Source organism: Melitaea cinxia, chromosome 15 (genome assembly GCF_905220565.1).
Source record: "Melitaea cinxia chromosome 15, ilMelCinx1.1, whole genome shotgun sequence".
Classification (NCBI taxonomy): Eukaryota; Metazoa; Arthropoda; class Insecta; order Lepidoptera; family Nymphalidae; genus Melitaea; species Melitaea cinxia.
The window spans coordinates 11,946,657-11,964,874 of record NC_059408.1 but is presented as its reverse complement, the minus strand read 5'-3'; the positions used below and the strand labels follow the sequence as shown (position 1 = coordinate 11,964,874).

Below are 18,218 nucleotides of genomic sequence, written 5' to 3'. Positions count from 1 at the left end.
TCTTTACTTTCGTAAATCATACTTGTCTTGTGGTGCAAGAGGTGAAGTGACTACTAAGAATTCTCTGAATTCTAAATATTTTATTTCATTTAGTGAATAAATTCTACAAATAGTAAGTATTAATGCCAGATTTCATATATTACTTTTAAACCTAGTACTGAAGTATTAATTCTTATTAGGTTACAAAAGTACGGATTAGCCGGGGTATTATCGACGTCACATGTGATTTATTAATTATTTCAGCTGTAATAGACTATCAATAATAAAACAATGTATAGTTAGGTCGTTATTTAGAAGAAAATTCTACTGTTGGACTTGAATATAACTCTTGAAGTCAAATTTCAGTGTGATTTTACAGCAAGTCATTCGCATGTGAATTTGGCTAAGAAATCAATTTTAGTGTCTTTTGGCAAAGGTCAAGTTTACGGCCACTGAATTCGTTTTTTTTTTTTCGTATTTTAAAACATTAAAAACTTACTAGAAGGATTTCCATATTCGCATAGCATTAATCCTTGAACGTTATGTAATACTGCTGCTATTATATGCTTTGTAAATAGTATATAGCAAATTCTTTGTTGACCCTGACACGTCTGGCAATATTGGCACTAAGTAATATTTTTATAGGAGCACCCTTAAATTTAGAATAGATTTAATTTATGATAAACGATACAATTTTATATGAGGTTAAAGTTCAATGACCCCGGTCTTTAGGTGTTTCATCACTGTTAATTAGTACGAGATTTTTTTTGCTTAGTTAAAAAGGATACAATTAAGGAAATCATTACAGAAAATGGCTCCTCCATACTATGCTGATCTTGGAAAGAAGGCCAGTGATGTCTTCTCCAAGGGATATCACTTTGGAGTCTTTAAACTGGATTTGAAGACCAAGAGCGAGTCAGGTGTTGAGTTTAGCAGTGGCATCACCTCTAACCAAGAAAGTGGAAAGGTAATTTTAACTAATTTTATAAAGGAAAATTAATAAGAATATTATCTATTGCTTGAAATTTTTGTCATTTTTTATAAAGGATAATAAATCTAATCCCTTATGTTGGTTGTCCTTAATAGGTCTTTGGTAGTCTTTCATCTAAATATGCAGTGAAAGACTATGGCCTTACATTCACAGAAAAGTGGAACACTGACAACACATTGGCCACAGATATTACCATCCAGGACAAGATAGCTGCTGGCCTTAAGGTTACACTTGAGGGTACTTTTGCGCCACAGACCGGGTAACTGCTTCATTTTTATCAACATTACATAAAAGTATCGCTGAAATATAGGTAACATGTATGTTATTAAAATATCTTGATAGATTGTTTCCCTATCCTTTTTATAACAGTTGTTATGTTTCATTAGCTAAAGTGCACAATATATATAACAAATTAATTGGTTTGTTAAATTATTTCTTGTTAAATAAAATTATGTTGCAGAAGTAAGACTGGTAAATTGAAGACATCATTTTCCAATGACACTGTTGCTGTCAATACAAACTTAGACCTTGACTTGGCTGGACCTCTTGTGGATGTTGCGGCCGTTCTCAAGTACCAGGGATGGCTCGCTGGTGCACACACGCAGTTTGACACACAAAAGGCTAAGTTCTCCAAGAACAACTTTGCCTTTGGTTACCAGACCAATGACTTTGCTTTGCACACCAATGTGTAAGTTTTTTTTATATGAAATTTTAATATTATCGTATCAGAAAGAGAAAAAAATAGAAAATTCTACATAATATAATATTTTAAATATTATTTTTTTATATATTTTTTGTTGAAAGTGAATAATAATTACTTATTTTTATTCAACATTATAATAATCAAAAAAACTGCATATAAATTGCCAAATTATTCCTATACTCTATAAGTTACTTTAATATGTATTCTACATAGTTCTATCTTAACTTTTATTAATGTTATATAACAAAGATGACTTCAGAGACTTGAATATACTAATGCAATTACATAATATAGTGCCTATTGAAATATGTATTCTATCATCACTGTTCTAAGTGCTTGATCTTCTTAATAATACTTACTAAATTAATAATAGTTATAATTGGATGGCTAAGATTTTATATATATCGCTGTCCCCGGGCAATAAACCGGTAATATCAAAAATCAAATTTTACAGGAGAAATAAAAGAAGCTAATTTGTTTATAGTGCAGTGTACAGTGATCCAAAACAGACGTTCAATATGTCAAATGAAAGCTATTTTTTTTACCAATTTAAGCTTTTAAAAATAATTTTTTAAAAACAAATTGTATAATTTTTTAATGAAATAATTAAAAAAATGTATAATACAATTCATAGATGATACTATTTTAATTGCAAGATCATTAACAATTACTGTAAAGATGTTCACCGGTTTTTTGTGTTATTTTTCTTAGAGTAATGCAATAATACATAGCTTAGTCGTAAGAGAATTATCCATGCAATAAAACGGTTATTGTCATTTATTCTAACGAAATATTAATAAAAAAAACTGAAAAAAATAAGAGTGATAGATTGATACTCAGAGAAGCCAAAAATTAAATAACATTAAAAAGGGTGTAACCGGCGTATACCGCTTTATTGCCCGGGGCCAGCGATATCTTAGAGATATGTCCACATATTTTTTGAGGTCTTAACAAATTATTCGAGAATAACAATTCAAGAGATAGTCGAAGAACAATCATATTTTGGCCAGCTATGTTATATTTACGAAAAGTATGTATGAAAAATACAAGATTTACAAAACTGTAAGCATTTTAATACAGACTCAAATTCTGATATATTTTTACATCAACAGTGATAATGGCAAGGATTTTGGTGGATCTATCTACCAAAAGGTATCAGACCAGCTTGATTGTGGTGTCAGCATGAAGTGGACTTCTGGTTCCTCAGACACACTGTTTGGTGTTGGAGCTAAGTTTGCTCTGGATCAGGATGCTTCTTTGCATGCTAAGATCAACAACAAGTCTCTCATTGGTCTTGGCTACCAGCAGAAACTTCGCCCAGGTAACAATTATTAGATAATTTCAATGCTAGTGTATTTGATTTTCAATAAAAAGACATCTATCTGTTATTTACTCAACATAAGTTGTCTATTAGTAACTCAAGATAGGTAGCAAGAAATTTTTGAAACTACTACAATACATTTTTTTTTAACATTCATAATATAATAACATTATTTCAGTTAAAAATTGCTAATATTCTTAATGTTTAAACACGTAATAGTGTTTGTGTTGTTGATAGTTAGACAAATAAACTTATCCTATGGCACAGGATTTATTTTCTTTTTTAATCAATATGATGATTTATTAGATAATATGTCATTGTTATCTCTTATCTGAGTATATGGCATAGTGTGATTTATACATCAATGTTATATAACGTATTGTTTCCTTACAGGCGTGACTCTGACGCTCTCTGCCGCTATCGACGGCCAGAACTTTAATGCTGGAGGCCACAAAGTCGGCGTTGCCCTAGAACTTGAACCCTAGGCATTTAATCAAGCCAACTGCTTTTTAGTTTTGTAGATAAAATACATAACACTTTACAATTATCGAGAAAACGTATGTTATAAATCAAGTCATACATTTGAATGCATCTGCTTTACAGTATTCTGAGCGTGTAACGCTACATTTAAAAACTCTTTCTGTTTCAATTTAGTGCCATTCAATATATTAAATATATCGGCAATGAGCGCTGTCCTAATCTTTATTAGCGTTCTTTCATTATGTGTGTTTAAGACATGCTGTATACCATGAAACTCATCTGATTCAATTTTATTTTTTCGAATTAACTTTATTGATATCAGCTGTTTCATCTTGTAAATAAACACCTATGGTGTGTCCTATTGATTGATTGAGAATAAAATGAATAGTCTGTTGGAAACAGTTTTTTTATTATAATCACTGACATTCCTTTTTCCTATTTGCAGTAATATTGTTATGTACTTCACACCACAAATAGAAAATACATTATAGTTTAAAAAAAAAAAAAAAAAAAAAAACGCTCTTATAGCTAATAATCAAACTAAAAAGTAGAAAATAATTTTTAATTACAAAGAGTTTATATTACAGTTGTTACTAGTAGTATTAGTAGTACTTTAAAATAAAATTTAAGTTATTAAGAGAATAATTCAATTCAGAGTAATATTTCATAACTTTTTACTATGTTTTTATAACTCTCCGTACATAGATAGTTGCAAGTAGAATAACTGTTATATTTAATGTATCAAGCACTCCACGCTTTTTACTCTGAATTGAATTATTCTCTTAACCATTCTTAACTTAAATTTTATTATATTTTTTTTTTTTTTGAAGTAATTATGATTAGTCGATCTTTTACTACTGTAATATAAACTCTTTGTAATTAAAAATTATTTTCTACTATTTAGTTCGATTAGCTATAAAAGTGTGTTTCTTTAGTTTTTTTTTTTAACTATAATTTATTTTTTAGTTCGATTGTTCAATTAATTGTTTGCGGACATGTGATAGTTTTTCATTATTAAATAAACAATAAAAGAATAACTATTCCGCGCGGAGCGAAACCACGAACTTACGCTACGCGAATCGGGCGGGAAACAGCTAGTTAGGAATGAACAAGGTAAAAATGCACCTAGCCTGAAAAAGTATCTGCCTCCGTTGTGCTGTGCCAAATGCCCGAGCGAAAGAGTAAGTCCGAAACTGCAGGCATGCGCAGATCGCGCGCTAGCTTTATCTCTCTTACTTCCTTACAGAGGATCCACGAAAGAATTTATTAATCCTGGCGGTCCTAATAAGGATATTGGGGAACTGTTATTGAATTATTGCATTGTCATCGGTCCTTGATACGTGTGCAAAATTTCAAATTAGTCAAACTTCTGGAAATTGGTGAAAATTATGCTCAAAGATTCCATTACACACATACAACCCAAGCTAACAAAAGCGTGGTAATAAAGTATTGTTCTTACGACCTAGCTGCCAAGTGTTTGCACCAATATGCGCCGTCACAATAATTATATTTCAACTTCTCTCTCTATATATTAGTGATATCTAAGTTTAATTTTAATTACGAGTATTTGTTTTTAAAGTCTGATATTTTAAATAAAAGTACTAGCATTACATTATAATAGGTGCTGTAGCAAAAATTACTCCATCGATAAGGGGGGGTAGTACGTACCTACCTAATAATTGAAAAATTGCGCAGGATTTTTTTAAAGAGATTTGACTTCTCCTATATGGAACGTGTAAAGTTTTCTATTCCCCGTCCCTAAACGTTATGTAACATCCAAATGACGATTTTTACCTAAAGACTGTGACTTAGTTGAAATTTGTATGGCCCCATTCAAGTATTACGTAACGCAGTTTGAAGATTTTTGTCGTAACACTTTTCTGTTCCTCCAGTTGGAACGTTACGTAACGCACAAGTGATCATTTTTTTTATACCTTATTTTTATGTTACAAAAAAAACAGAGGTATTGCTTATTTATTTTTTTACGTACGTACGCTTGACTTGGGGAATAAGGTGGTAAAAACGTGAACATTTTTTACCTCATGACTATGTTGCTCCAACCAGAGGAATTTTTTTGTTTACTCATTGAAGTAAAACTTCCTTGCGTACACTTGACTTGAGCAAGGTGGTGAATGCGTGACGAGGGCGAAGTGTGATCGGGCGAGGCGAACGGAAGTTGCGAGGGAGATATAAGTTAGTGAAGATAGAAAAAGAGAGTTACGTTTCGTATACTACTGTAGGGGCAACTAAATATGTTTTAATTCAGTCGTGTGGTCTAAAGCACGCTTGTTTTTCTATATTTTACTTAAGTTACAACCGAGTGATCTCAAGGGAAGGGAGAATTTTAAAAGATTTTGCTTTCGTAGGAAAGATCGTAGTTTTTTTTCTTAAAAAAAATCTCCCTACCCGATCACACTTTTTGTAACGCTACTGTCACGCATTCACCAGCTTGCTCCCCAAGTCAAGCGTGCGTACAGAAGTTTAACTTCAAAAAATGTTACGTAATTGTTTGAGCCCTCTCCAGCCCCTGTGACATACCGTAACCTTTTACAAAACCGCCGAATTTGCGTTATGTCATACTAGAACTAGAACGTCACCTAAGTTACGAAAGTACCGAGAAGTAATTGAAAGGTAATTGTAAACGGAACATGAGATTTTTAACGTGTAATTCATGCTTACGTTTTGCATTCATTTGTCCATAATTCCATATTGTTACTTTATAAACAATCATGGTCATAAAAAATTGCTTCAGTTACAATCGAGGGATTACCCGTAAAAATAAACAGTGTTCCCAACTTAGGAGGTTTTAATTCCTTCGTTTTTTTAAATTCAAATAAAAATAATAAAGTTGTGTTATTCAATATTAAGAAAGAGACTTTTTTTCTGAACGATCAGAAAATACAGAATCTATACATATAATAAAATGGTAGGAAAGTCAAAACTGTACATTGAATATTTTTTTAAAAGAATACTTAAGGTGTGATCTACAATCGATACCGAAGCCAAAAATATAATTTTTAGAATTTTTGTTTGTTTGTCTGTATGTATGTCCGGGATAAACTCAAAAAGTAGGTACCGCATGGATTTACTTCAAATTTGGCACGAATATTATTAAGAAGTCGGGTCAACATATAGGCTACATCTTATCACGCTATCACCTACGGGGAACGAGCAGTAAACCTTTATTTCTTCAACGCACTCTTTAACAACGTGTAATCTAACGACGCATATTTGAATGTTGTTTTTATTATTTTAATAACCATGCTATATAAGCTAGCTTCACACTATAAAAATCACGCAATATAAGTAACTAAGCCGATAAACATAATTAAATGAATATAAGTATACAAGACAATTTTAAAGCAGCGCCATCTATGAGATTTTTTTGTAGATATGAAATGTAAAGAAGAAACGAGTAAATGAATGTTATTTTAAAAGGTATAATCGTAGGTATTTTTGGTGCTCTATAGCGTTCACGCAGACGACGTCGCTGGCAGCAGCTAGTCTATACAATAAAATTGGAGTGTCTGTTTCTAATAGAAAAAAAACCGCTTTTTACTAAATGCATATGGATGTATATACTTGGTATACACGGTACATGTGCCAAAATAACATTTTTTTACAATTTTCGTCTGATTGTCTGTTTATTCCAGCTAATCTCTGAAACAGGTAGACCGATTTTGACGAGACTTTCACTGGCAGATAGCTGATGTAGTAGGGAGTAACTTAAGCTACTTTTATTTTAGAAATTTATTTACTTTATAACTCTGCGAACTGAACAATAACTTTTTCGTTCAATTCCACGCGGACGAAGTCGCGGGCACAGCTAGTTATAAATAAAAGAATAAAAATACAATTGACTTATTATCTAAAGGAGTTAATAACTGAATCCCAGATTCACAGGGACAAACAAATGATTAATTATAACGGAAACGAAATAAAATAATATTGTGTATATAAATTGTGGCATAAAATAACTTGATATCCGGCTGGGAAAATATATTTACAGTATAAAAACAAACGTACATTCTTCAAAAATTTTAACGTAACTTACGAGTATTTTGATGTTTCTATTATAATCATTGCTTCAGTCACAAGGAACGCATAATTGTAATTTCCGCTGTCACCGAACTTCTTAATCTAGTTTCGAGACAAATATTGGTAAGGGTCCAGTGAAAAATTAATCGCCTGTTCTATACTTATATAATAGATTATAAAATATTTCGTTTATTCAATAGTCGATTTATTAAAACAAAGAATAACTGGTGATAACTTCTTTAATTCTAGTCTTTAAGAATACAGAACTTTTATGTTGAGACAAATTGAATTTGAGTTGAGACAAATACATCAAAGTTTATAATTTGAAATAAACGAAACAATGATAATGAAAGCCACTGTTCATCTTAAATTGAAATCGAACACGTAAAGAGTTTCTTTTATTATTTATTTTATATAATATACAATTAGTTTTTACTGAATCATTTCTTCCTCCATCAGCTTGGCCATCCACTCTGGTTCTGCGGCAGCAATTTTTTCAATAAGGCTGTTAACTTGATAGCACAAGCTTTGAATTTGCTTGTCCCACTGCGGTAAAATTTCTCGAGCTGAAATAATGTAAAACAAAAAGAAAATAATTAATTCTCTATGTTGACAATACTCGCTCATGATTTTTATTTATTTTAAACTAGCGGACCCGGCAGACGTCGTCCTGTCCGGAAAATAGCTACCAAATTTGAAAGCTTACATTCCGATAGCAGCGCCTACCGGGTCCAATTGAGATAAAAACTACCATATCTTCCAAGTCACAAAATTACAGATGCTTACAAAGTTTGATTAAAATTGGTTCAGTAGTTTCGGAGGTACATACTGATAGCAGCGCCACCTAGCAGGTCCGATTGAGATAAAAACTATCCTATCTCCCAAGTTGGACAAAATTATAGATGCGTACAAAATTTGATAAAAATTGGTTCCGTAGTTTCGGAGTTATATACCAATAGCAGCGCCATCTATCGTGTTCAATTGAGATAAAAACTACCCTATGTCCCAATTTAGACCAAATTAGAGATGCTTAAAAAATTTGATAAAAATTGGTTCGGAGTTACATACATTTAAAATTTTCATTGTTAACGCCCACCCCCATAATCCTTATTGGGCACGAGTTATCCAAAAATCTGCTCATCGATCATTTCTACATCACATAAGAGATTCGTACCAAATTTGGAATCGATAGGAGCTATAGTTTAAAAACGGGAATTGCTTGCTTTTGATGCTTTGTTAAAACTGAATTTTGTAAACAAACAAGTGAGTTTATGTAATGTCAGATCATAAACAGTGTTTTCACACAAAATAATAGGAATTCCACCGTCTTTTTTGTTTTAAATTTAATTGCGAAATATACATGTACAAAGAAAATCAATAATACGGGTAGAAGTGTCCCATCCTCAGTGTAAGTCAAGACTAATCCTGAACAAGACATGTTCTAAATTTAATAGTTTCTAAGAAAGAACCGTTTTGTATATATTAGGAACATAAATTGAGGAACGTTACTAAAGCTTCTTGAGCTGAAGGTAGATCTAGCTGTAGACGAAAGGCGAACAGGAGACGTTCTCAAACGAACGGCCGCGTAAAGCAAACGGCTCACTCTCGAAGTGCACGACGGCGCTGATCTGGTCGATGTAGCCGTTCATGCGGCCCTCGCTGATCATGTGCGAGGCGATGCGCTCGGCGCGCGCGGGCGGCGTCTCCAGCAGCGCGCCGAGCTCGTCGAACGTGATGTTGTTGTACAGCTTGCTGGCCGACAGCAGGTTGTGCTCGAACACCGCGCGGTCGAGGATCGTCGAGCCGTCCGGGGTCGACGCCTACGGACACGCACTCATTAATTTATATTTCTTACCCGTTCCCTTTCATATCTCAGGAGCTTTGGCTACCTTACTCACCACAGGTATACAGCTCTACTTGAGAACAGTATTATTTAGCTGTGTTCTGTAGGGTTGATGTACTTCCCCTGTCGGTCTGCTCCATCCCTATCTTAATAAAAATAGTTCAGATTTCTGATAAAAATAATGGATTATTATTTTATTTTTTGTTTATTATTGTAGTGATCTTAGTGATAAATACTCTGTATTTATTAACAGACTTAAAAAAGGAGGAGTTACTCAATTCGACCACACACACACACATATATATATATATATGTTCGAGGATAACTTCGTTGTTTATGAACCAATAATTCTTTTTTTGATGGAAAGGAGATATCCCAAGTGTGGTACCATGAAAAGGAAACTATAATCTGATGATGATGAAATCCCAGAGAAATTGAGGGTTACCCTCGAAAATCGTAGTGACGACTAGTGCGTTTGTTAATTTTTTTCGTCTACTTACGTTGTATTACTTGACGATGTAATTGAAGCCGTTTTTTATTTTTTAATTTATGGGCAAACACAATTATAATAAATAGACTGACAGAAGACAGTCATATGTATGTGAAAATGTAGTTAAATTAAACAGGATGCTCTTACGTGACCAAATTCAACAACTTTTAAATAAACAAAGTGGTTTTAAATTTTAAAGACAAATAAAATTCCCAAAGAAACCTTTTGGTGAGTTTGCATTAATGCTTCGAATTCGTGTAGCTCTGAGCGACGAATGATGCGATCGAGATACATCTTCTCTAAAATGGAGTATGCTGGCAATTGTTGGCAACGCTCATCCTTGAACAGTGTCGCTAACATTCGAGATCTTTGTTGTCCTGAAATCATTAATGTTAAAAAATTTATAGTGAAACAAAAATATTAGATTTTGCTAAAGACTAATGATGAACATTTTTTTATACACAATATGAAAGATGAGTATCATTCCGTTTCATCATTCATCATCATCATTTTAGCCTATCACAGTCCACTGTTAGACACAGGCCGCCACAACCAACACAACCACAAAAGGCCGTGTTTTGCCTAGTCACCACGCTAGGCAGGCAGGTTGGTGACCGCAGGGCTGGCTTTGTCGCACCGAAGACGCTGCTGCCCGTCTTCGGTCTGTGTATTTCAAAGCCAGCAGTTGGATGGTTATCCCGCCACCGGTCGGCTTTTTAGGTTCCAAGGTGGTAGCGGAACTGTGTTATCCCTTAGTCGCCTCTTTCGCATTCCGTTTGTGTTTAAATTATTACATTTTATTTTTGGCAATAAAGTTTCTGTAAACCAACAAGTTTTTGTAAACAGTTTATTATGGTGGAATGAATGGGGATGTGTTAAAGATAACAAAAAGGGCAACTGATAAATGACTTAGTTCATCTGGAATTGTAACATTTGGAATGTGATGTTTTCTTCCAAAGGATTTTGTTTGAATGGTTGCCATATCTAAATTTAATTTTAATATTAAGAGTAACAAAAAATTAATTTTGCTTTGATTCCAAGTAAAGTTTTTATAACAAGGCTTATCTTAAATGGGTTGTATTTGTTGAAGGAGATAATGTTTTAAACGGAACTCACCTGCAGAAGCAAGTACTGCGTAAACTTAAATAGGTTGCATTTGTTTAAGGAGATAAATGTTTTAAACAGAACTCACCTGCAGAAGCAAGTACTGTGCAAATAAGTGCATTCCTGAGACATGTCATTCTTTCATCTTCATGAATGATATTGCGATATGACAACTCGTTGTATCTTTGTGCAGCTTCTATAAATTTCCTTAAAAATAAAGTTTTTATTCTATTATTAGGATTTGATAAAACTGTAATGTAGCGTATGTGTTTTAACAATTTACATAATTTGTTTTTTTTTTTGTTTTTGTTACTGAAAGAGAAAAGACCAAACGAAAGGCTTTTAAACGTCTATATAAATAAATAAAATTGGAGTCTGGTCTGGTCTGTCGGTGGATCTGTTTGTAATATTAATATAACCACTTTTTACTAAGAGCATATGGATGTATACTCGGTAGATATACTAAAATAACATTTTTTTTTTACAAATTTTTGTCTGTCTGTCTGTTTGTTCCGGCTAATCTCTGAAACGGCTGGACCGATTTTGACGGGATTTTCACTAGCAGATAGCTAATGTAGTAAGGAGTAAATTAGGCTACTTTTATTTTAGAAATTTATTTATTTTATAACACTGCGAACTGAACAATAACTTATTTTGTTAACACACGTGGACGAAGTTGCGGGCACATCTAGTAAAATAATAAAAACTTACAAAGAGTAGAGAAACAACTAGTTATTAATATTCTATTTTTGTAAAATAAACAAAGAGCAGAAAGCAAACTTGCTCCTTTATTTCCAATTATAGCTTTAGCTAGTATAGATTTTCTGGCTACTGAGCAAGTATTGATTGTGTTGCTGCAAATCTAGTGATTGACCAGCATTTACCACAATGTTACCCTCTGTATATATGTTGTTGTAGATACCACCTGTTGTTTATAATATATAAATATTGACTGTTTTAATAAAATAACAACCAAAAACTATTAATAATAAGTTTCATTTATAACTCACCTCCTATAATCTAACACTCTGGCATAACAAACTTTGTAGTATATTTGAAGCTGCTCATTAGTTGTTTCTGCTTGTAATAAAGATGCTCTATTTACAAATGCTTCAGCTTGCACTGGATCATCAACTTCTAAGTAGAGTCGAGCAATCTTTAAATAGGTCTCGAGTTTGTAGTCAACAGAATATTGTCTGCAATTAATAAAAATATAAAATCGTTATTAAAATATTACAGCAATTTCTGGCACACCTGCAGCATTAGAGGTGCCAGCCTTAAAAAAAGTGTTTGTACACTAGAAGCTTCAAAACTCTCAAGTTCTCCTTATAAGGAAAAATACAACATATGACATCAAAGAAAATCAAAGGTGATAAATCAGATTTTTTAATATGACAGAATATTACATACTTTTGTCCCGTCTCCAATGGAATACCAACAAGAACATTTGCTGCCTCTTTCCAATTTTGATTGCGTTCATAAATATCTGCTAGATGCTGTCTTATGCTTGCTACCTGTAAACATTGTGAGACATGAATAGCATCTAGTTAAACAATTTATATTATTAATAAATAACAATAAGGTAATCCACATAATTACAATTGTAAATATTACCTGGTATTATAATAGCAAACAAGCATAGATTCTACCTGATCACAAGCAGTTACTATAGACTATGGGCTTTAACAATACTACGAGCATTGTAAGCACATTACTGATTCTCGACCGGCTGTCAATCTAGTACAGTGCATCCTCAGATTACGCTAGTGTAATTCTTAACTGGTGTGGTTTCAACAGTAAAGAATATAGTCACCCCCTCTCTTCCCATAGGTGTCGTAAGAGGCGACGAATGGGATAACACTGTTTCACTACCACCATGGAACTTATAAAGCCTACCGAAAGCGGAATAACTATTCTACTGCTGGCTTTTAAATACACAGACTGAAGATGGGCAGCAGCATCTTCGGTGCGACAAAGCCAGCACTGCATTCACTAGCCTGCTTGGCTACCGTGCTGACTTTGGGCAAAACACATGAGTTTGCGCCATTTTTGGCCTATATCCAGCAGTAGACTGCGATAGGCTGAAATGAATTCTTAACTGTACTGTGTGTAAATTACTAACCTGTTCCTCAAAAGATATCACTCGAGGCTGTATCACGTCCAGTGCAAAATGGGACACTTCTTGTGAGACATTATCTGGTAACAACGCTAAGTGTGTACTGACATCTGTGAGGAGCTGACGCGATATCACTAGGCTTACATTTTCATTTACAACTAAAATAAAGAGTTTTATTTTATAAAATGAAGATAAACTAATAAGTATGTGATAAAGAATGTATAGAGAAACATTCAGAAGTATTTAATTTTGCAAATGTCCTTGTTCATTTGATCATTTACACTACTCATTAGTACAAGCATCTATGAAAAATGCATCAAGGAAAAGTAAAACTCACTAAAAATTTTGAGGGTTTAGATATCTTTGATAGGTTAGTTCCAATTTCTCTCGTTAATGGAATACATAGATATCTGTACCTAATAGTAGAATATGTACATTAAATTAACAATTGTTAAAATTATTGAATTTGGGGAGGCCTATGTCCAGCAATGGACTGCAATAGGCTGAACTGACTGACTAACTAAATTGATGATGAGACTTTAGTTCTTAAAATTTTTCATATATTCAACAGTTAAATTAAATATTAAGGCTTATTAAAAACTAACTTGTTTTTTATTCAATAAGTAAAAGATTCAGTCATACGTCTAAAAGTTATTACAATAATATTGTCCCTACATATAAGAATAGACTACCTGAAAATAATGCTTAGTAAAAAATAATTTTTACTAAAACTACTGTTTTACTAAACTTACTTTTTAGTAAAATTTAAGTTAAAAATAATATTAGTATAACATACTTGCTTCTACGAATACTTTCAAGCATTCTGCTAGTTCACCTTCAGGGTTTTTGAGGATTTCCATCAATACATTACGATATCTGTAAGGTAAATATAAAATACAGTTTCGGTAAACTTAACGTGAATATAATTCGTATTCAAATATGTTAGAAATGCCTACTTCTCGGCCTGGTCTTTATGTAATCCTCCAGAATTTCGTAGCTCGCTCAAATATTGACGTACACTTTGCAAATTAACCAACATTGTTTACACTTTGCTTAAAAATTTATTAAATAGGTATAACAAAAAGGCGTTTACTGTCGATCTCCTCTCCTGTCATAAGCAAGTTATTTTACTGTTTGTCTCCTGTCCTTAATCATGCCAAAATGCACAGAGCCATAGATTATACACTTATTGTACATAGAGCATAGTAATACTTGAATCATGGATCAAGACTTGAATGAATTTAGAATTAATGGCTTTCACTAACCTACCCCACCCCAGCCTGCAAAATAATGATATTTGTAATTAAAAAAAAAAAATACTAATCGATAGATTTTCATAGCTCAATTCAACTAAGTTGCCCTTTTAAATTGCTAACCTTAAATTATTTAATTAAAAATCAAACATCTTTTGATGTATACAATATTTGAAATTGCGCAAAGTGTTAAAAAACTGCTCAAGTTGCATTTATAGTTGCTCAAGTATAATTTGGAACAGCTCCACTTTCCTTAATTTTTAAATAAATATATATAGTTCGAACAAATTTAACGTTAAAAATTGTTTACATTTAATACACCGATGCAAAGTGTATTTTATGAATAATTATTATGCTGTTTGTTGAGGGTAGGTAAAATATGTACAGTTTGCTATCAAAAAAATATCCTACTTAAGTGGTTGTAACAACTGTCGATATCCATTATCGATAAATTCAAGTACTCGGTTAGGGAAATAAGGTTTTTAAAGTGATACAAAGGTAAGATGTTATTATAAAAATAGACTTAATTTGTTATATACTACAAATCAAATTGCTAGCGCTGCAAAAACTAATGATAATAGAAATATATAATGTAGTAAGACTTTGTAGAACACATCATTATCTAAAATAATTGTATTTGCTTGCAAACGAAAAAACAACCCGACTTCAACAAGACAAGTAATACAATATACGTAAAATATACGCGTTATAAAAGGTTACTCAAAAAGTTGTTATCAGATTTCGATTAAATTTGAACGAGACCACATGATAAACATCAGCTTTCTATTAAATTAAAAATCATCAAAATCGGTCCACCCAGTCAAAAGTTCTGAAGTAACATACATAAAATAATTGTGTTTGCTCGCAAACGAAAAAAAAAACCGACTTCAATTACATCGACAAGTAATACAACGTAGATCGATGAAAAAATAGTCAAGCAACTACGCGTTATCAAAAATTACTCAAAAAGTAGTTATCAGATCTCGATAAAATTTATATGTGACCACATGATAAACATCAGCTTTCGATTAAATTAAAAATTATCAAAATCGGTACACCCAGTAAAAAGTTATTACAGATTTTCGAGACTTTCCCTCGATTTCTCTGGGATCCCATCATCAGATCCTGGTTTCCTTATCATGGTACTAAATTAGGAATATCCCCTTTCCAACGAAAAAAGAATTATCAAAATCGGTACATCCAGTAGAAAGTTATGCGGTATAGTACAACGTAGGTCGACGAAAAAAGCGTCAAGTAAAAACGCATTATTAGATATAGCTCGAAAAGTAGTTGTTAGATCTCAAATAAATTTAAATGGGACTAATTGGCACACACTACCTTTCGATTAAAAGAAAATTTGTCGAAATCGCTCCACCCAGTCAAAAGTTCTGATGTAACATACATAAAAAAAAAATACAGTCGAATTGAGAACCTCCTCCTTTTTTGGAAGTCGGTTAAAAAATACAGTCGAATTGAGAGTCTCCTCCCTTTTTGGAAGTCGGTTAAAATTTGTCGCGACAGCATATGTCTAACTATTATAATTATGTCACAATACGTTTGGTGCAACGTTGTTGTGCCAAACAATGCCAGTCTACAATAAACGATTTAAAGTTAACATACATTTTGAGGAGTTGATCATGTACACGGTGATGTCACCGAATCGGGAATAGGGAGCGTAGCACTAATGGCATCATAAGATGATAGCTTGTCATCTGCTAGATTGAATGATTTGTTGATGACTCTGAAAGGATGGACATTGTTAATTTTCAAAGTTGATAAATCTAAGCTTCATTTCACTACTATGACTAAGGTGAACCATATCTTGATTACCTTGTACATGAGACAAAAAAAAAAACTTACGGGACAAAACCAGTGTGGCGTTAGTGTTGGTTTGGTGCCCTCGACTAATCCTTCTATTGTTCGCCAACACTTGAAAGTTAGTGGTATTGATATGATCTGAACAAATTACACTATTTTTTGTGGGCGTCCAGGTTAATCTGTAATTACAATTTTGTTTCCATGTATCCCTTAAATTTGGATTTTTAGAAAACCTGCCAAATTTCTATATAAAACATTATGGTCGAAGTTCTCATTAAGTAATTCTAGTAAAATCTAACGGCAAAGGCAAAAGGCCTTTGCCGTTTTTATCGATAGCCATCTACAAACAAACTGGTAACAACACTATCACTCGGCGACAGTGACTTCTCGGAAATAGACTGCGATCAGTCGCCAGCGTTGCAAAAGCTACCGATTTATCGGTAGATCTACCGATTTTGGCCCTTGTCTACCGATATACCGATTTAGCAGTGCTATCTACCGAATTTTTGAATTTTCAACTAATGTAAAATAATTTTCTAAAAAAAAGGTAAAATAATATTCTTAATAAGGTAACACTAAAAGAAAAAGGTAACACAAAATCAATGCGCGGGGACTTCCCGAAATTCTTCCCACCACGTCGAATATGACCGTTCAAATCCGCGGTGTGTTAAAACAAATTGTACTAACACGTGATATAATAGAGTTTATTATTGTCTGGTGAGTATACAAGGGAAAATCCCTGAAGATAACTTTCTTCGGGTTTGTTTCTTGAATTAGGTATAGGACTAGTGATAGATTATTTTTGGATTATTTCGATGGATTAGGATTAGTATTCAATTCACATTTAACAAATTAAATGTAGTTGCGAAATTTTGTGAAGTGTTAAGCGAATTCATCGCTAATTCATACTTCTTTCGCGGCAACGTGCTATTCTATCGCACCCACGGGAAGTCGGGAATACTAATAATCTGTTTCATTAGGTATTAGCAATTTAGCAGTTGCTGCGAAGAATTAAATTATGCAATTATTATCTTTGATTTGTTTGTATTTATGATGCTTGTATGGACTATTTCTATAATTAATGTTTCTTAGTGATAAAACGTATTGCTTTTGAGTACTTTCTTTTTCTGTAATGTAAAATAATTATAATTATAAATGGAACAAAAATTTGCACGCCGTTTATGCTAGATTATATGAGACATTGTAACTAATAACACCTTATGTATTAACTATATTCATGCAAATAAAGAATTTGATTTAATTTAACGGAACAAATTTAAATAAATTTATTTATTTATTTATTTACACTTTCGCACACTAATACAAGGTTTTAACAGCATAACAAATGAAATATAAAAATAAAGTTTGCATCAGCTGCAACAGGCGGCCTTATCGCTATTACAGCGATCTCTTCCAGGCAACCTTTGGGCAGAGGACTAAATAAGAAGTGTGGGATAGGGCGCAAAAATGTTATGTAACATACATATGTACATAGTCACAAACGTACATGTACACCAAATACATTTACTTACATATACATAATACTTACTTACATATACATACATTCAGATATATACATATACATATATACATACATACACATACATATACCTACACATACATACACAAATACATATATATCAATAATAGTAAAAAAAAAAAAAAAACCTGATAGATTTTAAATGACAGACAAAACATCATAGCATAAAGTACTCATTGAAATAAAATTGCTTGACATACATTAAGACGATAAATACATTTCTTTTGTGAGTTTTTTAAATGTCTCTAATGTTTGAGCATTTTTTATAGACAGTGGCAATGAGTTCCAAAGACGACAAGCTTCTATAGTAAAAGATTTAGAATAAAAGGATGTAGAATGTGCAGGGATCTTCAATATCCGGCTTTCTTCCGAACGGAGAGGCCGTTCGTGAGAATAACTGAGAAACTCAAATCGATTTTTTAAATAGTGCGGAGCAGAAGGATTGAAGAGGATAGTATAAAGAAGGGTCAATATATGAGTATTCCTTCGAAGTCGTATAGGAAGCCACTTGAGTTTTTTTCGAAATTCAGAAACGTGGTCAT

The 18,218-nt window shown here is 32.7% G+C and overlaps 2 protein-coding genes across 2 annotated transcripts; one reads left to right on the top strand and one right to left on the bottom strand.

Annotated features, from left to right (window-relative positions):
• LOC123660260 (voltage-dependent anion-selective channel-like) lies at window positions 1-3,873 on the top strand. Its single transcript, XM_045595353.1, has 6 exons — window positions 1-112; window positions 788-946; window positions 1,066-1,229; window positions 1,431-1,658; window positions 2,786-2,994; window positions 3,388-3,873. The coding sequence occupies exons 2-6, from the start codon at window positions 791-793 to the stop codon at window positions 3,477-3,479; spliced, it is 849 nt and encodes a 282-aa protein (XP_045451309.1). The 5' UTR covers window positions 1-112; window positions 788-790; the 3' UTR covers window positions 3,480-3,873.
• A 3,860-nt stretch (window positions 3,874-7,733) lies between these two features.
• On the bottom strand, window positions 7,734-14,174 carry LOC123660262 (COP9 signalosome complex subunit 4). Its single transcript, XM_045595356.1, has 9 exons — window positions 14,022-14,174; window positions 13,862-13,941; window positions 13,072-13,223; window positions 12,360-12,463; window positions 11,960-12,145; window positions 11,038-11,156; window positions 10,068-10,222; window positions 9,116-9,332; window positions 7,734-8,078 (listed from the first exon to the last, which is right to left on the bottom strand). The coding sequence occupies exons 1-9, from the start codon at window positions 14,102-14,104 to the stop codon at window positions 7,945-7,947; spliced, it is 1,230 nt and encodes a 409-aa protein (XP_045451312.1). The 5' UTR covers window positions 14,105-14,174; the 3' UTR covers window positions 7,734-7,944.
• Between the last annotated feature and the right edge of the window lie 4,044 nt (window positions 14,175-18,218).

Excerpts from the sequence above, each read along its gene's own strand:
- LOC123660260 (XM_045595353.1), top strand. The coding sequence starts at position 791 with ATGGCTCCTCCATACTATGCTGATCTTGGAAAGAAGGCCAGTGATGTC. Across the intron at positions 1,230-1,430 it reads ACTTTTGCGCCACAGACCGG|AAGTAAGACTGGTAAATTGA; the intron begins GTAACTGCTTCA and ends ATTATGTTGCAG. Across the intron at positions 1,659-2,785 it reads TTTGCTTTGCACACCAATGT|TGATAATGGCAAGGATTTTG; the intron begins GTAAGTTTTTTT and ends TTACATCAACAG.
- LOC123660262 (XM_045595356.1), bottom strand. The coding sequence starts at position 14,104 with ATGTTGGTTAATTTGCAAAGTGTACGTCAATATTTGAGCGAGCTACGA. Across the intron at positions 13,224-13,861 it reads GAAAGTATTCGTAGAAGCAA|TTGTAAATGAAAATGTAAGC; the intron begins GTATGTTATACT and ends TCTTTATTTTAG. Across the intron at positions 12,146-12,359 it reads CCATTGGAGACGGGACAAAA|ACAATATTCTGTTGACTACA; the intron begins GTATGTAATATT and ends TATTAATTGCAG.